Below are 26,821 nucleotides of genomic sequence, written 5' to 3' on the forward strand. Positions count from 1 at the left end.
AGGAAGCTGCAGCTGATTCAGAACGCCGCTGCTCGAGTCCTCACTGACACTAAGAAAGTGGATCACATCAGTCCAGTTCTGAAGTCTTCACACTGGCTTCCTGTGTGTCAAAGAATAGATTTATAAATACTGCTGCTGGTTTATAAAGCACTGAATGGTTTAGGCCCAGAATACATTTCTGACCTCCTGCTAAATGATGAAGCATCCAGATCTCTCAGGTCTTCAGGGACTGGTCAGCTTCCTGTCCCCAGAGTCAGATCTCTCAGGTCTTCAGGGACTGGTCAGCTTCCTGTCCCCAGAGTCAGATCTCTCAGGTCTTCAGGGACTGGTCAGCTTCCTGTCCCCAGAGACAGATCTCTCAGGTCTTCAGGGACTGGTCAGCTTTCTGTCCCCAGAGACAGATCTCTCAGGTCTTCAGGGACTGGTCAGCTTCCTGTCCCCAGAGACAGATCTCTCAGGTCTTCAGGGACTGGTCAGCTTCCTGTCCCCAGAGTCAGATCTCTCAGGTCTTCAGGGACTGGTCAGCTTCCTGTCCCCAGAGACAGATCTCTCAGGTCTTCAGGGACTGGTCAGCTTCCTGTCCCCAGAGACAGATCTCTCAGGTCTTCAGGGACTGGTCAGCTTCCTGTCCCCAGAGTCAGAACTAAACATGGAGAAGCAGCGTTCAGTTATTATGCTCCAAGCATCTGGAACAAACTCCCAGAAACCTGCAGGTCCGCTGCAACTCTGACTACTTTCAAATCCAGCAAGAAGACTTTTCTTGTTGCTGCTTTTAATTGAACTATTCATATCTTAGACTGCACTGTAACTTTTATCCATGTACTTTTTCTTTTTATGTTTATTTTATTAGCTTTTCTTTTTAATGACTGGTTTTAAATGCCATTTTCATTTTTTGTAAAGCACTTTGAATGTGTTGAAAAGTGCTATATAAATAAACTTGCCTTGCCTTATGGCGAGGGATGCGTTTCCATGGACACGGCATATGATGACACCCCATAATTGACGTAGAGCTGTTGAGGGCCTACGTCATGGTGAAGCAGACTTAACCGTTACCTGAAGTCTGCTCTGAGCGTGTCAGCTGGAGTGATGACATCATCGTGTTCCATGACACAGGTGTTTATATTTGAGCTAACGAGGTGTGCAGAGATCAAAGGTTTCCATGGTGATGTGCAGTAATCTGTGAGAGGAGAGCATTTTCATTGTTCTGAATGAGAGATAGACCTCTTACATATGAACGTTTTGTTGAAGAACCGTAACAGATATCGGTGAAATTTCAAAGCATGAAGCATGTCAAGGAAGTTGAGTATCTGAAGTGTAATTTTTGTGTAGTTTCGGGTTAATAATGTGGCCTTTTTGGCAGTTTAACTAAAGGTGTGTGGCTGTGGTGGGGAAAGATGAGGCTGAACTTACAATGGGGTTTAATGGAGGCATGTTGAAAGTTGTTGTCACTTAATGCCCTCAAGAGGCATTTTGTTTAATTATTTTGCTTAGTTTTTTTTAATCTTTCAAGCTACGAGATGTTTTCCTACGTTCGTCATGAAGACTTATGTCTCAGGAATGTAGGGTTTGGGAATTATGGCAGGTTTAAAAAAATATATGAAGGCAAAATTAAATCTGTCCTCCACTCTAGCTGTGACATCACTCACTCTAAATCTGAAGAAGGCCTCTGTACCAACGTCTGAACAATGTTTAATATCTCTAAAAGTAACAATCAGATTTAAAAGTTGTGTTACACGAATAATATCAGAAAGATACGTAACATTTTAAAGTTGGAATGAGGTTTCTGAGTGAAAGTATGAATGAACAGTTAGAAGTTGAAGTCGCATGAAGATTGTTCAAGTCTGAAGAGTTTCTCCATTGACTTCCATGTTAAAAATGTGATGCATTATGGGATGTATCTCTGGAATTATGAAAGTTATGAATGAGAAAAATAATAGCCATCGATTCCCGACCGAGCTGAACGTTTTGATGTTTGAACAGAGTTTCTGCGATGTTCAATGCGGGAGAAGAAGAGGTGCAAAATAACCCGGCGGAATAATAAAGAATGTTGTGCGCAGCATAACAGATGGTGGGAATGCTGTGTCAGTAACACACACTAAGGTGTGTGTTTCATAATGAGTGTGTGTTGTGGAGCTAACTGTTAGCATCCCTGTTAGCGGGCAGGAAGCAGCAGTCAGACTTTGAGAGGCTTTCTGGTTCATGTTTTATTAAGAAGTCGACAGCAGAAGTATGGTTCCTCTGTGACGGAGAGGGGGGGTTAACCCGGGAAGAGGGTTAGGGTTAAGTTAAAGCATCAATCTGGTGCACTTTGAGAGCACTTTGAAGAGATCTATGGATCCGTCTCTCAACACCCAGATGAAACAGAACTCTTAACAGATTTCCTAGTTCTTTAAGGATATTTTACAAATCACCCTTTTAAACTTTATTATTTTTTTACTGTCATATAGCTGTTTTTCATTTATTCTCTTATTTTTGTATAACTATAATGATCATATAAACGTGTGCCTCGGAAATAATTGTTTACATTAATGGTGACCAAAACATTTGAGACCCACTGAGATAACTTAGACTAAAGTTAACTATCTAAACACTCTGAGAGTTCTTTAGCTCACCGAGTCTCTCAGTCTGGCAGGAGAGCTCTCCTCCACTTTGTCTGTTAGCGTAGCTCGCTAGCACCACAAGCTAACAACAACGATCTCCAGGTGTTCAGGTGTATGTCAGTATGTAGTGTATCTACTTTAAAGAGTCCTCTCCTGCTGATGTTCAGGTGTATATCAGTATGTAGTGTCTCTACTTTAAAGAGTCCTCTCCTGCTGATGTTCAGGTGTATATCAGTATGTAGTGTCTCTACTTTAAAGAGTCCTCTCCTGCTGATGTTCAGGTGTATATCAGTATGTAGTGTCTCTACTTTAAAGAGTCCTCTCCTGCTGATGTTCAGGTGTATATCAGTATGTAGTGTCTCTACTTTAAAGAGTCCTCTCCTGCTGATGTTCAGGTGTATATCAGTATGTAGTGTCTCTACTTTAAAGAGTCCTCTCCTGCTGATGTTCAGGTGTATATCAGTATGTAGTGTCTCTACTTTAAAGAGTCCTCTCCTGCTGATGTTCAGGTGTATATCAGTATGTAGTGTCTCTACTTTAAAGAGTCCTCTCCTGCTGATGTTCAGGTGTATATCAGTATGTAGTGTCTCTACTTTAAAGAGTCCTCTCCTGCTGATGTTCAGGTGTATATCAGTATGTAGTGTCTCTACTTTAAAGAGTCCTCTCCTGCTGATGTTCAGGTGTATATCAGTATGTAGTGTCTCTACTTTAAAGAGTCCTCTCCTGCTGATGTTCAGGTGTATATCAGTATGTAGTGTCTCTACTTTAAAGAGTCCTCTCCTGCTGATGTTCAGGTGTATATCAGTATGTAGTGTCTCTACTTTAAAGAGTCCTCTCCTGCTGATGTTCAGGTGTATATCAGTATGTAGTGTCTCTACTTTAAAGAGTCCTCTCCTGCTGATGTTCAGGTGTATATCAGTATGTAGTGTCTCTACTTTAAAGAGTCCTCTCCTGCTGATGTTCAGGTGTATATCAGTATGTAGTGTCTCTACTTTAAAGAGTCCTCTCCTGCTGATGTTCAGGTGTATATCAGTATGTAGTGTCTCTACTTTAAAGAGTCCTCTCCTGCTGATGTTCAGGTGTATATCAGTATGTAGTGTCTCTACTTTAAAGAGTCCTCTCCTGCTGATGTTCAGGTGTATATCAGTATGTAGTGTCTCTACTTTAAAGAGTCCTCTCCTGCTGATGTTCAGGTGTATATCAGTATGTAGTGTCTCTACTTTAAAGAGTCCTCTCCTGCTGATGTTCAGGTGTATATCAGTATGTAGTGTCTCTACTTTAAAGAGTCCTCTCCTGCTGATGTTCAGGTGTATATCAGTATGTAGTGTCTCTACTTTAAAGAGTCCTCTCCTGCTGATGTTCAGGTGTATATCAGTATGTAGTGTCTCTACTTTAAAGAGTCCTCTCCTGCTGATGTTCAGGTGTATATCAGTATGTAGTGTCTCTACTTTAAAGAGTCCTCTCCTGCTGATGTTCAGGTGTATATCAGTATGTAGTGTCTCTACTTTAAAGAGTCCTCTCCTGCTGATGTTCAGGTGTATATCAGTATGTAGTGTCTCTACTTTAAAGAGTCCTCTCCTGCTGATGTTCAGGTGTATATCAGTATGTAGTGTCTCTACTTTAAAGAGTCCTCTCCTGCTGATGTTCAGGTGTATATCAGTATGTAGTGTCTCTACTTTAAAGAGTCCTCTCCTGCTGATGTTCAGGTGTATATCAGTATGTAGTGTCTCTACTTTAAAGAGTCCTCTCCTGCTGATGTTCAGGTGTATATCAGTATGTAGTGTCTCTACTTTAAAGAGTCCTCTCCTGCTGATGTTCAGGTGTATATCAGTATGTAGTGTCTCTACTTTAAAGAGTCCTCTCCTGCTGATGTTCAGGTGTATATCAGTATGTAGTGTCTCTACTTTAAAGAGTCCTCTCCTGCTGATGTTCAGGTGTATATCAGTATGTAGTGTCTCTACTTTAAAGAGTCCTCTCCTGCTGATGTTCAGGTGTATATCAGTATGTAGTGTCTCTACTTTAAAGAGTCCTCTCCTGCTGATGTTCAGGTGTATATCAGTATGTAGTGTCTCTACTTTAAAGAGTCCTCTCCTGCTGATGTTCAGGTGTATATCAGTATGTAGTGTCTCTACTTTAAAGAGTCCTCTCCTGCTGATGTTCAGGTGTATATCAGTATGTAGTGTCTCTACTTTAAAGAGTCCTCTCCTGCTGATGTTCAGGTGTATATCAGTATGTAGTGTCTCTACTTTAAAGAGTCCTCTCCTGCTGATGTTCAGGTGTATATCAGTATGTAGTGTCTCTACTTTAAAGAGTCCTCTCCTGCTGATGTTCAGGTGTATATCAGTATGTAGTGTCTCTACTTTAAAGAGTCCTCTCCTGCTGATGTTCAGGTGTATATCAGTATGTAGTGTCTCTACTTTAAAGAGTCCTCTCCTGCTGATGTTCAGGTGTATATCAGTATGTAGTGTCTCTACTTTAAAGAGTCCTCTCCTGCTGATGTTCAGGTGTATATCAGTATGTAGTGTCTCTACTTTAAAGAGTCCTCTCCTGCTGATGTTCAGGTGTATATCAGTATGTAGTGTCTCTACTTTAAAGAGTCCTCTCCTGCTGATGTTCAGGTGTATATCAGTATGTAGTGTCTCTACTTTAAAGAGTCCTCTCCTGCTGATGTTCAGGTGTATATCAGTATGTAGTGTCTCTACTTTAAAGAGTCCTCTCCTGCTGATGTTCAGGTGTATATCAGTATGTAGTGTCTCTACTTTAAAGAGTCCTCTCCTGCTGATGTTCAGGTGTATATCAGTATGTAGTGTCTCTACTTTAAAGAGTCCTCTCCTGCTGATGTTCAGGTGTATATCAGTATGTAGTGTCTCTACTTTAAAGAGTCCTCTCCTGCTGATGTTCAGGTGTATATCAGTATGTAGTGTCTCTACTTTAAAGAGTCCTCTCCTGCTGATGTTCAGGTGTATATCAGTATGTAGTGTCTCTACTTTAAAGAGTCCTCTCCTGCTGATGTTCAGGTGTATATCAGTATGTAGAGTCTCTACTTTAAAGAGTCCTCTCCTGCTGATGTTCAGGTGTATATCAGTATGTAGTGTCTCTACTTTAAAGAGTCCTCTCATGCTGATGTTCAGGTGTATATCAGTATGTAGTGTCTCTACTTTAAAGAGTCCTCTCCTGCTGATGTTCAGGTGTATATCAGTATGTAGTGTCTCTACTTTAAAGAGTCCTCTCCTGCTGATGTTCAGGTGTATATCAGTATGTAGTGTCTCTACTTTAAAGAGTCCTCTCCTGCTGATGTTCAGGTGTATATCAGTATGTAGTGTCTCTACTTTAAAGAGTCCTCTCCTGCTGATGTTCAGGTGTATATCAGTATGTAGTGTCTCTACTTTAAAGAGTCCTCTCCTGCTGATGTTCAGGTGTATATCAGTATGTAGTGTCTCTACTTTAAAGAGTCCTCTCCTGCTGATGTTCAGGTGTATATCAGTATGTAGTGTCTCTACTTTAAAGAGTCCTCTCCTGCTGATGTTCAGGTGTATATCAGTATGTAGTGTCTCTACTTTAAAGAGTCCTCTCCTGCTGATGTTCAGGTGTATATCAGTATGTAGTGTCTCTACTTTAAAGAGTCCTCTCCTGCTGATGTTCAGGTGTATATCAGTATGTAGTGTCTCTACTTTAAAGAGTCCTCTCCTGCTGATGTTCAGGTGTATATCAGTATGTAGTGTCTCTACTTTAAAGAGTCCTCTCCTGCTGATGTTCAGGTGTATATCAGTATGTAGTGTCTCTACTTTAAAGAGTCCTCTCCTGCTGATGTTCAGGTGTATATCAGTATGTAGTGTCTCTACTTTAAAGAGTCCTCTCCTGCTGATGTTCAGGTGTATATCAGTATGTAGTGTCTCTACTTTAAAGAGTCCTCTCCTGCTGATGTTCAGGTGTATATCAGTATGTAGTGTCTCTACTTTAAAGAGTCCTCTCCTGCTGATGTTCAGGTGTATATCAGTATGTAGTGTCTCTACTTTAAAGAGTCCTCTCCTGCTGATGTTCAGGTGTATATCAGTATGTAGTGTCTCTACTTTAAAGAGTCCTCTCCTGCTGATGTTCAGGTGTATATCAGTATGTAGTGTCTCTACTTTAAAGAGTCCTCTCCTGCTGATGTTCAGGTGTATATCAGTATGTAGTGTCTCTACTTTAAAGAGTCCTCTCCTGCTGATGTTCAGGTGTATATCAGTATGTAGTGTCTCTACTTTAAAGAGTCCTCTCCTGCTGATGTTCAGGTGTATATCAGTATGTAGTGTCTCTACTTTAAAGAGTCCTCTCCTGCTGATGTTCAGGTGTATATCAGTATGTAGTGTCTCTACTTTAAAGAGTCCTCTCCTGCTGATGTTCAGGTGTATATCAGTATGTAGTGTCTCTACTTTAAAGAGTCCTCTCCTGCTGATGTTCAGGTGTATATCAGTATGTAGTGTCTCTACTTTAAAGAGTCCTCTCCTGCTGATGTTCAGGTGTATATCAGTATGTAGTGTCTCTACTTTAAAGAGTCCTCTCCTGCTGATGTTCAGGTGTATATCAGTATGTAGTGTCTCTACTTTAAAGAGTCCTCTCCTGCTGATGTTCAGGTGTATATCAGTATGTAGTGTCTCTACTTTAAAGAGTCCTCTCCTGCTGATGTTCAGGTGTATATCAGTATGTAGTGTCTCTACTTTAAAGAGTCCTCTCCTGCTGATGTTCAGGTGTATATCAGTATGTAGTGTCTCTACTTTAAAGAGTCCTCTCCTGCTGATGTTCAGGTGTATATCAGTATGTAGTGTCTCTACTTTAAAGAGTCCTCTCCTGCTGATGTTCAGGTGTATATCAGTATGTAGTGTCTCTACTTTAAAGAGTCCTCTCCTGCTGATGTTCAGGTGTATATCAGTATGTAGTGTCTCTACTTTAAAGAGTCCTCTCCTGCTGATGTTCAGGTGTATATCAGTATGTAGTGTCTCTACTTTAAAGAGTCCTCTCCTGCTGATGTTCAGGTGTATATCAGTATGTAGTGTCTCTACTTTAAAGAGTCCTCTCCTGCTGATGTTCAGGTGTATATCAGTATGTAGTGTCTCTACTTTAAAGAGTCCTCTCCTGCTGATGTTCAGGTGTATATCAGTATGTAGTGTCTCTACTTTAAAGAGTCCTCTCCTGCTGATGTTCAGGTGTATATCAGTATGTAGTGTCTCTACTTTAAAGAGTCCTCTCCTGCTGATGTTCAGGTGTATATCAGTATGTAGTGTCTCTACTTTAAAGAGTCCTCTCCTGCTGATGTTCAGGTGTATATCAGTATGTAGTGTCTCTACTTTAAAGAGTCCTCTCCTGCTGATGTTCAGGTGTATATCAGTATGTAGTGTCTCTACTTTAAAGAGTCCTCTCCTGCTGATGTTCAGGTGTATATCAGTATGTAGTGTCTCTACTTTAAAGAGTCCTCTCCTGCTGATGTTCAGGTGTATATCAGTATGTAGTGTCTCTACTTTAAAGAGTCCTCTCCTGCTGATGTTCAGGTGTATATCAGTATGTAGTGTCTCTACTTTAAAGAGTCCTCTCCTGCTGATGTTCAGGTGTATATCAGTATGTAGTGTCTCTACTTTAAAGAGTCCTCTCCTGCTGATGTTCAGGTGTATATCAGTATGTAGTGTCTCTACTTTAAAGAGTCCTCTCCTGCTGATGTTCAGGTGTATATCAGTATGTAGTGTCTCTACTTTAAAGAGTCCTCTCCTGCTGATGTTCAGGTGTATATCAGTATGTAGTGTCTCTACTTTAAAGAGTCCTCTCCTGCTGATGTTCAGGTGTATATCAGTATGTAGTGTCTCTACTTTAAAGAGTCCTCTCCTGCTGATGTTCAGGTGTATATCAGTATGTAGTGTCTCTACTTTAAAGAGTCCTCTCCTGCTGATGTTCAGGTGTATATCAGTATGTAGTGTCTCTACTTTAAAGAGTCCTCTCCTGCTGATGTTCAGGTGTATATCAGTATGTAGTGTCTCTACTTTAAAGAGTCCTCTCCTGCTGATGTTCAGGTGTATATCAGTATGTAGTGTCTCTACTTTAAAGAGTCCTCTCCTGCTGATGTTCAGGTGTATATCAGTATGTAGTGTCTCTACTTTAAAGAGTCCTCTCCTGCTGATGTTCAGGTGTATATCAGTATGTAGTGTCTCTACTTTAAAGAGTCCTCTCCTGCTGATGTTCAGGTGTATATCAGTATGTAGTGTCTCTACTTTAAAGAGTCCTCTCCTGCTGATGTTCAGGTGTATATCAGTATGTAGTGTCTCTACTTTAAAGAGTCCTCTCCTGCTGATGTTCAGGTGTATATCAGTATGTAGTGTCTCTACTTTAAAGAGTCCTCTCCTGCTGATGTTCAGGTGTATATCAGTATGTAGTGTCTCTACTTTAAAGAGTCCTCTCCTGCTGATGTTCAGGTGTATATCAGTATGTAGTGTCTCTACTTTAAAGAGTCCTCTCCTGCTGATGTTCAGGTGTATATCAGTATGTAGTGTCTCTACTTTAAAGAGTCCTCTCCTGCTGATGTTCAGGTGTATATCAGTATGTAGTGTCTCTACTTTAAAGAGTCCTCTCCTGCTGAGTTCAGGTGTATATCAGTATGTAGTGTCTCTACTTTAAAGAGTCCTCTCCTGCTGATGTTCAGGTGTATATCAGTATGTAGTGTCTCTACTTTAAAGAGTCCTCTCCTGCTGATGTTCAGGTGTATATCAGTATGTAGTGTCTCTACTTTAAAGAGTCCTCTCCTGCTGATGTTCAGGTGTATATCAGTATGTAGTGTCTCTACTTTAAAGAGTCCTCTCCTGCTGATGTTCAGGTGTATATCAGTATGTAGTGTCTCTACTTTAAAGAGTCCTCTCCTGCTGATGTTCAGGTGTATATCAGTATGTAGTGTCTCTACTTTAAAGAGTCCTCTCCTGCTGATGTTCAGGTGTATATCAGTATGTAGTGTCTCTACTTTAAAGAGTCCTCTCCTGCTGATGTTCAGGTGTATATCAGTATGTAGTGTCTCTACTTTAAAGAGTCCTCTCCTGCTGATGTTCAGGTGTATATCAGTATGTAGTGTCTCTACTTTAAAGAGTCCTCTCCTGCTGATGTTCAGGTGTATATCAGTATGTAGTGTCTCTACTTTAAAGAGTCCTCTCCTGCTGATGTTCAGGTGTATATCAGTATGTAGTGTCTCTACTTTAAAGAGTCCTCTCCTGCTGATGTTCAGGTGTATATCAGTATGTAGTGTCTCTACTTTAAAGAGTCCTCTCCTGCTGATGTTCAGGTGTATATCAGTATGTAGTGTCTCTACTTTAAAGAGTCCTCTCCTGCTGATGTTCAGGTGTATATCAGTATGTAGTGTCTCTACTTTAAAGAGTCCTCTCCTGCTGATGTTCAGGTGTATATCAGTATGTAGTGTCTCTACTTTAAAGAGTCCTCTCCTGCTGATGTTCAGGTGTATATCAGTATGTAGTGTCTCTACTTTAAAGAGTCCTCTCCTGCTGATGTTCAGGTGTATATCAGTATGTAGTGTCTCTACTTTAAAGAGTCCTCTCCTGCTGATGTTCAGGTGTATATCAGTATGTAGTGTCTCTACTTTAAAGAGTCCTCTCCTGCTGATGTTCAGGTGTATATCAGTATGTAGTGTCTCTACTTTAAAGAGTCCTCTCCTGATGATGTTCAGGTGTATATCAGTATGTAGTGTCTCTACTTTAAAGAGTCCTCTCCTGCTGATGTTCAGGTGTATATCGGTATGTAGTATGTAGTGTCTCTACTTTAAAGAGTCCTCTCCTGCTGATGTTCAGGTGTATATCAGTATGTAGTGTCTCTACTTTAAAGAGTCCTCTCCTGCTGATGTTCAGGTGTATATCAGTATGTAGTGTCTCTACTTTAAAGAGTCCTCTCCTGCTGATGTTCAGGTGTATATCAGTATGTAGTGTCTCTACTTTAAAGAGTCCTCTCCTGCTGATGTTCAGGTGTATATCAGTATGTAGTGTCTCTACTTTAAAGAGTCCTCTCCTGCTGATGTTCAGGTGTATATCAGTATGTAGTGTCTCTACTTTAAAGAGTCCTCTCCTGCTGATGTTCAGGTGTATATCAGTATGTAGTGTCTCTACTTTAAAGAGTCCTCTCCTGCTGATGTTCAGGTGTATATCAGTATGTAGTGTCTCTACTTTAAAGAGTCCTCTCCTGCTGATGTTCAGGTGTATATCAGTATGTAGTGTCTCTACTTTAAAGAGTCCTCTCCTGCTGAGGTTCAGGTGTATATCAGTATGTAGTGTCTCTACTTTAAAGAGTCCTCTCCTGCTGATGTTCAGGTGTATATCAGTATGTAGTGTCTCTACTTTAAAGAGTCCTCTCCTGCTGATGTTCAGGTGTATATCAGTATGTAGTGTCTCTACTTTAAAGAGTCCTCTCCTGCTGATGTTCAGGTGTATATCAGTATGTAGTGTCTCTACTTTAAAGAGTCCTCTCCTGCTGATGTTCAGGTGTATATCAGTATGTAGTGTCTCTACTTTAAAGAGTCCTCTCCTGCTGATGTTCAGGTGTATATCAGTATGTAGTGTCTCTACTTTAAAGAGTCCTCTCCTGCTGATGTTCAGGTGTATATCAGTATGTAGTGTCTCTACTTTAAAGAGTCCTCTCCTGCTGATGTTCAGGTGTATATCAGTATGTAGTGTCTCTACTTTAAAGAGTCCTCTCCTGCTGATGTTCAGGTGTATATCAGTATGTAGTGTCTCTACTTTAAAGAGTCCTCTCCTGCTGATGTTCAGGTGTATATCAGTATGTAGTGTCTCTACTTTAAAGAGTCCTCTCCTGCTGATGTTCAGGTGTATATCAGTATGTAGTGTCTCTACTTTAAAGAGTCCTCTCCTGCTGATGTTCAGGTGTATATCAGTATGTAGTGTCTCTACTTTAAAGAGTCCTCTCCTGCTGATGTTCAGGTGTATATCAGTATGTAGTGTCTCTACTTTAAAGAGTCCTCTCCTGCTGATGTGTAGGTGTATATCAGTGTGTCGTGTCTCTACTTTAAAGAGTCCTCTCCTGCTGATGTTCAGGTGTATATCAGTATGTAGTGTCTCTACTTTAAAGAGTCCTCTCCTGCTGATGTTCAGGTGTATATCAGTATGTAGTGTCTCTACTTTAAAGAGTCCTCTCCTGCTGATGTTCAGGTGTATATCAGTATGTAGAGTATCTACTTTAAAGAGTCCTCTCCTGCTGATGTTCAGGTGTATATCAGTATGTAGTGTCTCTACTTTAAAGAGTCCTCTCCTGCTGATGTTCAGGTGTATATCAGTATGTAGTGTCTCTACTTTAAAGAGTCCTCTCCTGCTGAAGTTCAGGTGTATATCAGTATGTAGTGTCTCTACTTTAAAGAGTCCTCTCCTGCTGATGTGTAGGTGTATATCAGTGTGTAGTGTCTCTACTTTAAAGAGTCCTCTCCTGCTGATGTTCAGGTGTATTTCAGTATGTAGTGTCTATACTTTAAAGAGTCCTCTCCTGCTGATGTTCAGGTGTATATCAGTATGTAGTATGTAGTGTCTCTACTTTAAAGAGTCCTCTCCTGCTGATGTTCAGGTGTATATCAGTATGTAGTGTCTCTACTTTAAAGAGTCCTCTCCTGCTGATGTTCAGGTGTATATCAGTATGTAGTGTCTCTACTTTAAAGAGTCCTCTCCTGCTGATGCTCAGGTGTATATCAGTATGTAGTGTCTCTACTTTAAAGAGTCCTCCCCCCATGAGGGAGCAGTTATTTCTGCACAAACTGGGACACCAGAGTCAGGTCTGTCAGTGAGGGGGGGGGGGGGGTTTCAGGAAGTGGGTCACCTTGAGAGGAGTCGATGATGATGATGATGATGATGATGATGATGACGATGATGATGATGATGATGATGATGATATATCTTATATTTCTGATATTCTAATATCTTCAGGTTCTTTTCTTGGTTTTAAACACTGCATTATAAGAAAGTTATAAATCTTATCACTTCTATTTCTTATTATTGATTATATCCTCATTAATAAAGATTAGATATAAAATAATATAAAATGCAACTTTTAATATTTTTGTAAAGCAGCAGCCGCCTAGAGGTTTCTGATGAAGAGTAGAGTCGTGTTTTATTAACCGCCTCTTTACGAAAGGCAACATAACTGGAGCAGAGCTGTGAGCTATAAAGAGACCCGCCAGCAGGAAGCAGGAAGTAGGACACCAGGGGAACGAGGAGAAACGGGGCTAAAGAGAGACTGCAACACGTCTCAGTTGAATTGAATCTCTCAACGTGCCGACGTCCAAAAGGTCTTCATGTCTGCACTTCATGCAGACATGAAGAGTCACGATAGAGTCAGAGAGACGAGTGCGGGTTTGAGCTTCATATTCAAAGCCTGATTCCTGCTCTCAGTCTGAACACCATTTTGTATTTGACTTTATCTTTACCTTGTGTGAATCCTGTTTTTAACTCTGACCCTGATGCTGCTATAAACGCCCGAGTCTCCCCACGGGATAAATACAGTTCCGTCTGATCGTACCTCATGATCTCTGCTCTGTGTTCAGGACACCAATGAGATCGTGGCCATCAAGAAATTCAAGGACAGTGAAGGTGAGGGCAGAGCTGCAGAGAAAACAGCCTCATAAACCCTTCTACACCAGTATTAATGTGTGTGTGTGTGTGTGTGTGTGTGTGTGTGTGTGTGTGTGTGTGTGTGTGTGTGTGTGTGTGTGTGTGTGTGTGTGTGTGTGTGTGTGTGTGTGTGTGTGTGTGTGTGTGTGTGTGTGTGTGTGGGTGTGTGTGTGTGTGTGTGTGTGTGTGTGTGTGTGTGTGTGTGTGTGTGTGTGTGTGTGTGTGTGTGTGTGTGTGTGTGTGTGTGTGTGTGTGTGTGTGTGTGTGTGTGTGTGTGTGTGTGTGTGTGTGTGCAGAGAATGAGGAGGTTAAGGAGACCACGCTGCGGGAGCTGAAGATGCTCCGGACCCTGAAGCAGGAGAACATCGTGGAGCTGAAGGAGGCGTTCCGCCGCCGCGGAAAACTCTACCTGGTGTTCGAGTACGTGGAGAAGGTTAGTCCTTCATCTTCTTCATCAACATTATTGTTCATTATATAAGGCACCAGGTGTACCCCCTGTTCTTCCTCCTGATGTGTTCTATATCTTTATATTTCCTGGTCAGAACATGCTGGAGCTGCTGGAAGAATTACCGAACGGCGTTCCGACCGACAAAGTTCGCAGCTACATCTTCCAGCTGATCCGCGCCATCCACTGGTGCCACAAACACGACATCGTCCACAGGGGTAACTCCACCTATTGTTACTTTATTTGATGTTGCCCACTACATGAATACATTGTTCGGATTAGGCTAGCTGCGTCTTATTACACATAATAACGTCAACTAATAATGCCCCGATCAGCTTTGACTCCGTGTGCAGGACCTCAAAGCGGTGAGATGTGTTCAAGGACGATGGGTACGGTGAGATGTGTTCAGGTTTGATGGGTACGGTGAGATGGGTACGGTGAGATGTGTTCAGGTACGATGGGTATGCTGAGATGTGTTCAGGTACGATGGGTATGCTGAGATGTGTTCAGGTACGATGGGTATGGTGAGATGTGTTCAGGTACGATGGGTACGGTGAGATGTGTTCAGGTACGATGGGTACGGTGAGCTGTGTTCAGGTTCGATGGGTACGGTGAGATGTGTTCAGGTACGATGGGTACGGTGAGCTGTGTTCAGGTTCGATGGGTACGGTGAGATGTGTTCAGGTTCGATGGGTACGGTGAGCTGTGTTCAGGTTCGATGGGTACGGTGAGCTGTGTTCAGGTTCGATGGGTACGGTGAGCTGTGTTCAGGTTCGATGGGTACGGTGAGCTGTGTTCAGGTTCGATGGGTACGGTGAGAGGTGTTCAGGTTCGATGGGTACGGTGAGCTGTGTTCAGGTTCGATGGGTACGGTGAGCTGTGTTCAGGTTCGATGGGTACGGTGAGAGGTGTTCAGGTACGATGGGTACGGGCGATGGGTACGGTGAGATGTGTTCAGGTACGATGGGTACGGTGAGATGTGTTCAGGTACGATGGGTACGGACGATGGGTACGGTAAGATGTGTTCAGGTACGATGGGTACGGTGAGATGTGTTCAGGTACGATGGGTACGGTGAGATGTGTTCAGGTACGATGGGTACGGACGATGGGTACGGTGAGATGTGTTCAGGTACGATGGGTACGGTGAGATGTGTTCAGGTACGATGGGTACGGTGAGATGTGTTCAGGTACGATGGGTACGGTGAGATGTGTTCAGGTACGATGGGTACGGTAAGATGTGTTCAGGTACGATGGGTACGTGAGATGTGTTCAGGTACGATGGGTACGGTAAGATGTGTTCAGGTACGATGGGTACGTGAGATGTGTTCAGGTACGATGGGTACGTGAGATGTGTTCAGGTACGATGGGTACGGTGAGATGTGTTCAGGTACGATGGGTACGGTAAGATGTGTTCAGGTACGATGGGTACGTGAGATGTGTTCAGGTACGATGGGTACGGTGAGATGTGTTCAGGTACGATGGGTACGGTGAGATGTGTTCAGGTACGATGGGTACGGTGAAATGTGTTCAGGTTGGATGGGTACGGTGAGATGTGTTCAGGTACGATGGGTACGGTGAGATGTGTTCAGTTACGATGGGTACGGTGCAATGTATTCAGGTTTGATGGGTACGGTGAGATGTGTTCGGGTACGATGGGTACGGTGAGATGTGTTCAGGTACGATGGGTACGCTGAGATGTGTTCAGGTACGGTGAGATGTGTTCAGGTACGATGGGTACGTGAGATGTGTTCAGATTGGATGGGTACGTGAGATGTGTTCAGTTACGATGGGTACGGTGCAATGTATTCAGGTTTGATGGGTACGGTGAGATGTGTTTAGGTACGGTGAGATGTGTTCGGGTACGGTGAGATGTGTTCAGGTACGATGGGTACGCTGAGATGTGTTCAGGTACGATGGGTACGCTGAGATGTGTTCAGGTACGATGGGTATGCTGAGATGTGTTCAGGTACGATGGGTATGCTGAGATGTGTTCAGGTACGATGGGTACGGTAAGATGTGTTCAGGTACGATGGGTACGCTGAGATGTGTTCAGGTACGGTGAGATGTGTTCAGGTACGATGGGTACGGTGAGATGTGTTCAGGTACGATGGGTACGGTGAGATGTGTTCGGGTACGATGGGTACGGTGAGATGTGTTCAGGTTTGATGGGTACGGTGAGATGTGTTCAGGTACGGTGAGATGTGTTCAGGTACGATGGGTACGCTGAGATGTGTTCAGGTACGCTGAGAAGTGTTCAGGTACGATGGGTACGGTGAAATGTGTTCAGGTTGGATGGGTACGGTGAGATGTGTTCAGGTACGATGGGTACGGTGAGATGTGTTCAGGTACGATGGGTATGGTGAGATGTGTTCAGGTACGATGGGTACGGTGAGATGTGTTCGGGTACGATGGGTACGGTGAGATGTGTTCAGGTTTGATGGGTACGGTGAGATGTGTTCAGGTACGGTAAGATGTGTTCAGGTACGATGGGTACGCTGAGATGTGTTCAGGTACGGTGAGATGTGTTCAGGTACGGTGAAATGTGTTCAGGTTGGATGGGTACGGTGAGATGTGTTCAGGTACGATGGGTACGGTGAGATGTGTTCAGGTTTGATGGGTACGGTGAGATGTGTTCAGGTACGATGGGTACGGTGCAATGTATTCAGGTTTGATGGGTACGGTGAGATGTGTTCAGGTACGATGGGTACGGTGAGATGTGTTCAGGTTTGATGGGTACAGTGAGATGTGTTCAGGTACGATGGGTACGGTGCAATGTATTCAGGTTTGATGGGTACGGTGAGATGTGTTCAGGTTTGATGGGTACGGTGAGATGTGTTCAGGTACGATGGGTACGCTGAGATGTGTTCAGGTACGCTGAGAAGTGTTCAGGTACGATGGGTACGGTAAGATGTGTTCAGGTACGATGGGTATGCTGAGATGTGTTCAGGTACGATGGGTATGCTGAGATGTGTTCAGGTACGATGGGTACGGTGAGATGTGTTCAGGTACGCTGAGAAGTGTTCAGGTACGATGGGTACGGTGAGATGTGTTCAGGTACGATGGGTATGCTGAGATGTGTTCAGGTACGATGGGTACGCTGAGATGTGTTCAGGTACGCTGAGAAGTGTTCAGGTACGATGGGTACGGTAAGATGTGTTCAGGTATGATGGGTACGGTGAGATGTGTTCAGGTACGATGGGTACAGTGAGATGTGATCAGGTATGGTGAGATGTGTTCAGGTACGATGGGTATGCTGAGATGTGTTCAGGTACGATGGGTATGCTGAGCTGTGGGTCAGCTGAAGGTTCAGATGCTCTTTTTGAGGCTGATTCAGCGAGCAGGAAGCAGATGGCGGTGTGAGCGTTTGGCTCAGAGCAACTCAGCGATCTCCAAAAGGCCTGCAGGAAACACCCGGCACACATATGACACAGAGACCACTTCATGAATTCATCATGATTACAATCTGTGTTTGCTCTCAGAGAAATAAGTTCTGACTCTGCTGTGTTCACGTGTTTACGCACAGAAAAACATAGACATATATCATGTACTCTTCCTCCTCAGACATAAAGCCAGAGAATCTCCTCATCAGCTCTGATGACGTCCTGAAGCTGTGCGACTTTGGTGAGAACCTCACACACACACACACACACACACACACACACACACACACACACACACACACACACACACACACACACACACACACACACACACACACACACACACACACACACACACACACACACACACACACACACACACACACACACACACACACACACACACACACACACACACACACACACACACACACACACACACACACACACACACACACACACACACACACACACACCACAGTATTGTCAGCGGAGATATTTTGGTCTGCAGGCCTCCGGAGGGCAGCGCATGATCTGAAGCCGTGTGTCCTTTATCCCATCCATTGATCCACACAAAGACAGAAACGGTGATATGATAAAGAAGGGGGGGATCTGGTAGAAATGGTTTCCTTCCTCTCAGCTCTTCCCTCTTCTCAGTTGTTGAGCCGTGTCGGGAAACAAGACGCTAATCCTGTGTCTGCTCCATCTGCTGCTGCATCAACAGAGCGGGGGGGTGGAAAACATGGCACAGCGTGAAGGAGGCGTGCGCTGTGTGTCAGCGAGTCAAAACCCTGCAGACACATGTTACTGTACATACATGTTACTGTACATACATGTTACTGCAGACACATGTTACTGTACATACATGTTACTGCAGACACATGTTACTGTACATACATGTTACTGTACATACATGTTACTGCAGACACATGTTACTGTACATACATGTTACTATACATACATGTTACTGTACATACATGTTACTGCAGAAACATGTTACTGTACATACATGTTACTGTACATACATGTTACCATACATGTTACTGCAGAAACATGTTACTGTACATACATGTTACTGTACATACATGTTACTGTACATACATGTTACTGCAGCCACATGTTACTATACATACATGTTACTGTACATACATGTTACTGTACATACATGTTACTGCAGACACATGTTACTTTGCTTACATATTACTATACATACATGTGACTATACATACATTTTACTGTACATACATGTTACTGTACATACATGTTACTGCAGACACATGTTACTGTACATACATGTGACTATACATACATGTTACTGCAGACAGATGTTACTTTGCTTACATGTTACTATACATACATGTTACTATACATAAATGTTACTGTACATACATGTTACTGTACATACATGTTACTGTACATACATGTAACTGTACATACATGTTACTGCAGACACATGTTACTGTACATACATGTTACTATACATACCTATTACTGTACATACATGTTACTTTACATACATGCTACTACAGACACATGTTACTGTACATACATGTTACTATACATACATGTTACTGTACATACATGTTACTGCAGACACATGTTACTGTACATACATGTTACTATACATACATGTTACTGCAGACACATGTTACTGTACATACATGTTACTATACATACATGTTACTGTACATACATGTTACTGCAGACACATGTTACTGTACATACATGTTACTGCAGAAACATGTTACTGTACATACATGTTACTATACATACATGTTACTGTACATACATGTTACTGCAGACACATGTTACTTTGCTTACATATTACTATACATACATGTGACTATACATACATTTTACTGTACATACATGTTACTGTACATACATGTTACTGCAGACACATGTTACTGTACATACATGTGACTATACATACATGTTACTGCAGACACATGTTACTTTGCTTACATGTTACTATACATACATGTTACTATACATAAATGTTACTGTACATACATGTTACTGTACATACATGTTACTGTACATACATGTAACTGTACATACATGTTACTGCAGACACATGTTACTGTACATACATGTTACTATACATACCTATTACTGTACATACATGTTACTGTACATACATGCTACTACAGACACATGTTACTGTACATACATGTTACTATACATACATGTTACTGTACATACATGTTACTGCAGACACATGTTACTGTACATACATGTGACTATACATACATGTTACTGCAGACACATGTTACTTTGCTTACATGTTACTATACATACATGTTACTATACATAAATGTTACTGTACATACATGTTACTGTACATACATGTTACTGTACATACATGTAACTGTACATACATGTTACTGTACATACATGTTACTGCAGACACATGTTACTGTACATACATGTTACTGCAGAAACATGTTACTGTACATAAATGTTACTATACATACATGTTACTGTACATGCATGTTACTGTACATACATGTCACTGCAGACACATGTTACTGTACACGCATGTTACTATACATACATGTTTGTCACGATCTGTCTGTGTTGTGTTTTGTCTCGTCTTTTTCTGTCCTTGGTTTCATGTTTTATTTTGAAAAGTCTTCACCCCCTGTCTTGCCTGTCGCTTTCTGTCTGTGTTCCCTCCTGCCTGATTACCCGATTGTGTTCACCTGGTGCCCCTGTGTGTTCTCCTCCCTCCTCACCTGTGTCTTGTTTGTGTGATTAGTCTTGTGTGTATTTAAGTTCTGGTTCTATTTCGTCCCTACTGACCGCCAGAGGCGGTGCTTTAGCACTGGATATGTCCATCGCGCGCATGCGCAGCTCGAGTACCAATAACAACAAAGTCACCTGTGACCCACGTGACACCGGCTATATCAGCCGGTATTGTCAGAGGATCTGTTCCTTTCATCTTCTCGCTGCGCGAGGGTACCGTGGCTACGTTTTCGTAGCCTACAGCGTTCAGGTTTGAACGTTTGATCTGAGGGATTTCTCTACAAACAGCTGGCCGCGTGAAGCTTCGCGACTGACAGTCGGGGCTACGGGTCGTTAGACGCGTCCTCCAGGAGCTGCGCCGGCTGTGCAGAGCCTCGACAGACAGGTTTGTGTCAGCTTGTTGCTGGTGATGGCTGTGTTTCCACACCCGCTCCCAGCCAAGTTGTCCTGATTACCGTCTTATTATTTGTGGCTTAGACTTTCTGGTGACGACAGTGTTCCCGCTTCCTCTCCCATAAAGTTGCCCTTATGCTCTTTTGAAAGTTCTGCTTGTGGCGTTGTGCCCGAGCTATCATTAGCATTTGAGTCCCAGCTTTGGCTGCGTCCCTCATTCGATTTAGTATGGAAAGCCAAGAGTGTCATACTTTAAACCCGTTTTTCGTTTAGATGCAGAAAGTAAGGTAAGTACTTTCTATTTTCTAGAAGCTATTATCTGGTCATTTGTGTTCTGACTTGGTCGATTGATTGTTAGCAGCAGCCGCTTGGCTAACACCTTGCTGTTGAGCTTAACTATTAACTCAGGGCAGTGCTCCCGCTCCCTGTAGCATAGGGTTTGATTGCAGTAGCGCTAGATCGTTGTATTACTGCTCCTAGTACTAGACTCCTAGCACTAGGATGATATGCAGAGAACATCTTCACGGTGGGTGCTGTGTGCTCGGCATGTGCGGTTACTACTGTAACCAGACACGGTTCTATGCGGGCTGTTCTCTTTCTTAGAAGCTAATTATCTGGTCTTAACATTGTGTTCTGACTTGGTTGCTTGATTGTTAGCAGCAGCCGCTTGGCTAACACCTTGCATGTACGGTTAAGCTTCATTATTTAACTCAGCCGGTGAGGGCAGTGCTCTCGCTGCTGCTCCCGGTAAACGCATGGTATGGTTGCAGTAGCGCTATATCGTGGTATTTACTGCTCCTAGTACTAGACTCCTAGCACTAGGACGATATGCAGAGAACAATCTTCACTGTGTGCCGTGTGCTCTGCATGTATGGCCATTAAGGAGGATGAAATCCTCCCAATATTATATTGTCTAGTGGGCAGCCGTTGGCTGACACTTTTAGGCACCGGCCACAGTTACTATTGTAACTAAGGTTCTAAGCCGTCAGTACTGGCCATAATTACTACTGTAACTACGGTTCAGAGCTGTGTAAGTACTGGCCATAGTTAATACTGTAACTACGGGGTTAAGCCGTAAGTACTGGCCATAGTTACTACTGTAACTACGGTTCCAAGCCGTGCACGTACTGGCCATAGGCAATACCGTAACTACGGCTCTATGCCGTGTAAGTACTGGCCATAGTTACTACTGTAACTACGGTTCTAAACCATGTAAGTACTGGCCAGAGTTACTACGGCTCTATGCTGTGTAAGTATCCAAGCCGTGCAAGTACTGGCCAGAGTTACGACTGTAACTACGGTTCTAAGCCGTGTAAGTACTGGCCATAGTTACTACTGTAACTACGGTTCCAAGCCGTGCACGTACTGGCCATAGGCAATACCGTAACTACGGCTCTATGCCGTGTAAGTACTGGCCATAGTTACTACTGTAACTACGGTTCTAAACCATGTAAGTACTGGCCAGAGTTACTACTGTAACTACGGCTCTATGCTGTGTAAGTATCCAAGCCGTGCAAGTACTGGCCAGAGTTACGACTGTAACTACGGTTCTAAGCCGTGTAAGTACTGGCCATAGTTACTACTGTAACTACGGTTCCAAGCCGTGCACGTACTGGCCATAGGCAATACCGTAACTACGGCTCTATGCCGTGTAAGTACTGGCCATAGTTACTACTGTAACTACGGTTCTAAACCATGTAAGTACTGGCCAGAGTTACTACTGTAACTACGGCTCTATGCTGTGTAAGTATCCAAGCCGTGCAAGTACTGGCCAGAGTTACGACTGTAACTACGGTTCTAAGCCGTGTAAGTACTGGCCATAGTTACTACTGTAACTACGGGTAGATGCCGTGTGAGCCCTGGCCATGGCTACTGCTGTAACTACGGCTCTGTGCTATTCTATTCTTTAGAAGCTAGTTATCTGGTCTTAAACATGTGTTATTTGACTTGATCTCGCTTGATCGTTAGCAGCAGCCGCTCGGCTAACGTCTTGCGTATACTGTTAGCTTCTTTATTTTACCCAGCTAGGTGAAGGCAGTGCTCTCGCTCCCACTCCCTCTACCGGTAATGCGGATGTAGCTACATCCCTTTTTTCTGTTCGGCGAGTAGTAGCACCGCTCTACTCTTCCCGTTCAGCAGGTAGCCGGTGAAGGCTGTGTTCCCGCACCCGCTCCCGGCTACGCTGCATCTGGCTACCTACAGAATGGTTCATTCATGTAGCGCCTGTAGGGTTTCTCTTGAGCCCGAGGACGGCCACGACCGCTGCCCCTCCTGCCTCGGCCGCTTCTGGCGGTCAGTGGGGACGAAATTCGAGCATCTGAGGGAGGTTCTCACGGTAAACGCCTGCATGAGCTGTAGCTGCATGCCTCGGGTGCTCAGAGTGGCTCGAATCACTGAGGTGGAACGTCTGTCAGCAGCCAACAGACACCTCTCCTTGTCACGTACTCCTCCAGATCAATTCGGCCGTTCCCGGCGACTTGAGGGAGCGATGGCTTTGTGTGCTCCCCCCCCAATAGAAGGACTAGAAATAGGGGTGGTCTGCAGAGGTCTTAGCGGCCCACTCAACCGCCTCCCAATGACTTTCGTGCCCCATGTCGCCCGCCTTCCAGGCGGCCTCGTGCCCCAGAGCCTTACCGGACCCCCCCCAAGAGGCTCCAGGGTCCGGGGGGCTGGGCTCTGAAATCCCGGGGGTGGTCGGCGGCTGCTTTCCCAGCAGCAGCTCAGTTTCTGGGCAGTCTGTACTTCCGTCCCTTGGGTGGTTTTCACCTTAACCCAGGGGTACGGACCGCAGCTCCGGCCCCTAGCCTTCGGCTGGGTCTAATTGACAGTCGTCAGCGATCCGGCAGGGGCCCTACCTCTGGGCCAAGAGTTGTCCGTCCTTTTGTCCAAGGACGCAATCAACCCAGTAAGACCCTCTGCTTAGCCAGGGGGTTCTACTCGGCATACTTTCTCGTGAGCAAGAAAGTCGGCGGATTTCGCCCGATCTTGGACCTCAGAGGAATCAACAGATTCCTGAAGGTGCTGTCACTCTATATGCTGACTACTGCATACGCACAGGTGGAGTGGTTCCCAACCGAGGGATGCCTACTTCCACGTGGGCCGGGCAAGAGGGTGCCTTATATTCAGTGCCTCCGGCCCTTGGGCAGACTGGCAGCTGCCTCGGCCGCTGGGCCCTTAGGCCCGCTGTCGTTGTGCCCCATGCAGATGTGGCTGAACAGCCTTCACTGGACGCCAAGTGGCACAGGCACAGTGAAGTCAGGGTGTCGCAGCATTGCTCCACTCTCCGTCACGCTGGAGGGGCAGGGCCTATCTCTGGTAGGCGTGCCCATGGGCGCCATCCCATCCCGCCAGGAGACCATCACCATAGGTGCATGTCTCTCAGGGTGGGGTGCAGTGCGGCAGGGCAGGACCGTTCAGGGTCAGTGGTCTGCCCAGCAGAGTGCGCGCCGGGTCAACGTGCTAGAGCTTCGGGCCGTGCAGCTTGCACTCACGCACTTTCTACCCCAACTGGGGGGCAAGAATGTGCGTGTTCCTTGGGGACAGCATGTACATTGTTGCTTAGACAACAGTCCCTTCTAGATAGTGGACGTTCTCACTCCACTCTGAATTTATGTGGCTGCGATTCTGCCCAACATGTTCGGGTCGACGGCGCCACGGCGGGGTGCCACAGGTCGGTGTCCCTCTTTATGAGAGGGGCTTTACGGCAGCGTCCCCCTTGCACCCCGAGGGCTCCGGCTTGGGACCTGCCCTTGCTGCCGGATGCCCTATCACCTCCTCCCTTCGAGCCCCTGGCCCAGGTGGGGCTTAGGTGGCTGCCCACAAAGGCAGCATTTCTGCTTGCCATAGCCTCAGGGAAGTGAGTCGGGGAGTTGCATGTCCTCTCCATAAACAATACATGCCCGAGGTGAGACTCTCAGGCGTTGCCCTTTGGGCAAATGTGGCATTCCCGCCCGGGGTCCTTCCACAAACTCACTTCAATCAGCCTGCCCAGCTGGCACGCTTTGACATTCAGGAGTACGGCACATCGAAGTTGCTGTGCCCTGGGGGTGCCCAAAGGGCGTATATCAAGGCTACTGCCTGTATACGGCAGGAGGAGCAACTCTTGAGTTTGCCCTGGCGGCACTAAAGGAGGTTAGGCCCTCTAACCAGTGGCTTCCCCACTGGGTTGTCGATACCATCTCACAGGCTTACAGGGCCAGTGGCCGCCCCCTGCCACCAGGCTGAGATGCCACTCTACAAGGAGCATCTCAACATATTGGGCTGCCCTGAGAGGGGTGCCCCTGGAGACCATCTGCGCCGCGGCGTCGTGGGCGTCTTCTGGCACATTCTCCAGTTGTCATCAGGTCAATGTCGCCACTCCCCATTCTTTGGGCGTGGTCCTTTTGCCGAGCTCCGCTGCTTCCAGTGGTGAACAAGGGCTTGGATTCTTCATGACATTGTTGGTATAGGTCATCCAGTGCTAAAGCACCGCCTCTGGCGGTCAGAAGGGACGAAATAGAACGATAGTTACGGCTGTAACTACGGTTCTATGAGTCCCGGATGACCGCCAGAGTTCCCTGTCACTCAGAATTCTTGTGTGCTCGCGAGAAGATTCGGGGAACAGATCCTCTGACAATACCGGCTGATATAGCCGGTGTCACGTGGGTCACAGGTGACTTTGTTGTTATTGGTACTCGAGCTGCGCATGCGCGCGATGGACATATCCAGTGCTAAAGCACCGCCTCTGGCGGTCATCCGGGACTCATAGAACCGTAGTTACAGCCGTAACTATCGTTTTTCTGTCTGTCATAGTTGGTTCATTGTTTGTCGTTGACTGTGTTCACGAGGTAGTGTTTTGTTTGTTCCTTAAAACCTTTAAATAAAGGTATTTTTTTCTGTGTATTCTGCATTTGGGTACTGCCTGCTTCACTCACCTTAACACATGTGACTGCAGAGACATGTTACTGTACATACATGTTACTGTACATTCATGTTACTGTACACACATGTTACTGTACACACATGTTACTGTACATACATGTTACTGTACACACATGTTACTGTACATTCATGTTACTGTACACACATGTTACTGTACACACATGTTACTGTACACACATGTTACTGTACACACATGTTACTGTACACACATGTTACTGTACATACATGTTACTGTACATACATGTTACTGTACATTCATGTTACTGTACACACATGTTACTGTACATTCATGTTACTGTACACACATGTTACTGTACATTCATGTTACTGTACACACATGTTACTGTACATTCATGTTACTGTACATACATGTTACTGTACATTCATGTTACTGCAGAGACATGTTACTGTACATACATGTTACTGTACATACATGTTACTGTACATTCATGTTACTGCAGAGACATGTTACTGTACATTCATGTTACTGTACACACATGTTACTAGCAGGGCTGACCATGTCTTCTATCTGCACTCAGAGATGGACCAGTTTCAGGTCCAGGTTATAAAACAGCATTTGAATGAAGCTCCTCATTAAACTGCACGACTTCTTCTCTTGCAGGCTTCGCTCGAAATCTCTCCGAGGGAACCGATGCCAACTACACGGAGTATGTGGCGACGCGCTGGTACCGATCCCCAGAGCTGCTGCTGGGGTACGACGATACGCTTTTTATAACCCCAGGGTCTCTATAACCCCTCACTGTGTGCTGCAGGGTCTCTATAACCCCTCACTGGGTCTCTATAACCCCTCACTGGGCCTTTATAACCCCTCACTGGGCCTTTATAACCCCTCACTGTGTGCTGCAGGGCCTCTATAACCCCTCACTGGGTCTCTATAACCCCTCACTGGGCCTTTATAATCCCTCACTGGGCCTTTATAACCCCTCACTGGGCCTCTATAACCCCTCACTGGGCCTCTATAACCCCTCACTGGGCCTCTATAACCCCTCACTGGGCCTCTATAACCCCTCACTGGGCCTCTATAACCCCTCACCCCCCTGCTGCAGGGCTCCGTACGGGAAGGCGGTGGACATGTGGTCGGTGGGCTGCATCTTGGGGGAGCTGAGCGACGGGCAGCCTCTGTTTCCGGGGGAAAGCGAGATCGATCAGCTGTTCACCATCCAGAAGGTGCTGGGACCCCTCCCCCCGGAGCAGATGAAGCTCTTCTACAACAATCCTCGCTTCCACGGCCTGCGGGTAAACCCACCTTTTCTACCTCACCCCCCCCCCCCTGTTCCCTGCTCTGTCCCGAGAAAGGTATAGTTTATAACGTACCTTCTGTAATCACTGATTAATGTTGGACTGTAAAGTGTTTCCATCGCAGCAGCCGGCTCAGGACCCAGAGACTCTTCACTCAGTCGTGTCTTCTTAAAACTGTCAAACAAAGGAATGGTAGGGACACACACACGGAACAGTACTGTATCCTCAGGTGATCCAGGCTGAGCAGGGCCAAACAGAACCCCCCATGAACGATAAACAAGGATCTGACAAACACTGACGGAGAGAAACATCAGGAATGTGAATAAAAGATATTCAGTTTATTAAAAACAGGGAAAAGATGAGACGCTGAATCGTAACTTAAATCCATTCTAGAAACATTATTTGTCCTCTCTGGACTTCTTTCTGCTTTCTGTCTCTCTGCCTCCCCCT

General features: G+C 44.8%; 1 protein-coding gene across 1 annotated transcript in view; it reads left to right on the plus strand.

Annotated features, from left to right (window-relative positions):
- Window positions 1-26,368, plus strand: part of LOC117440974 (cyclin-dependent kinase-like 5) — a gene marked incomplete at its 3' end in the record, with an annotated part of 34,158 nt that extends 7,790 nt beyond the window's left edge. Inside the window, exons 3-8 of the mRNA XM_034077174.1 lie at window positions 13,159-13,204; window positions 13,522-13,658; window positions 13,768-13,888; window positions 17,232-17,291; window positions 25,734-25,824; window positions 26,179-26,368. Of these exons, the coding sequence (XP_033933065.1) occupies window positions 13,159-13,204; window positions 13,522-13,658; window positions 13,768-13,888; window positions 17,232-17,291; window positions 25,734-25,824; window positions 26,179-26,368 (645 nt within the window). The remainder of the gene's footprint in view (window positions 1-13,158; window positions 13,205-13,521; window positions 13,659-13,767; window positions 13,889-17,231; window positions 17,292-25,733; window positions 25,825-26,178) is intronic.
- Window positions 26,369-26,821: the final 453 nt, after the last annotated feature.

This window comes from Pseudochaenichthys georgianus, unplaced genomic scaffold (assembly GCF_902827115.2).
Source record: "Pseudochaenichthys georgianus unplaced genomic scaffold, fPseGeo1.2 scaffold_1355_arrow_ctg1, whole genome shotgun sequence".
Taxonomy (NCBI): domain Eukaryota; kingdom Metazoa; phylum Chordata; class Actinopteri; order Perciformes; family Channichthyidae; genus Pseudochaenichthys; species Pseudochaenichthys georgianus.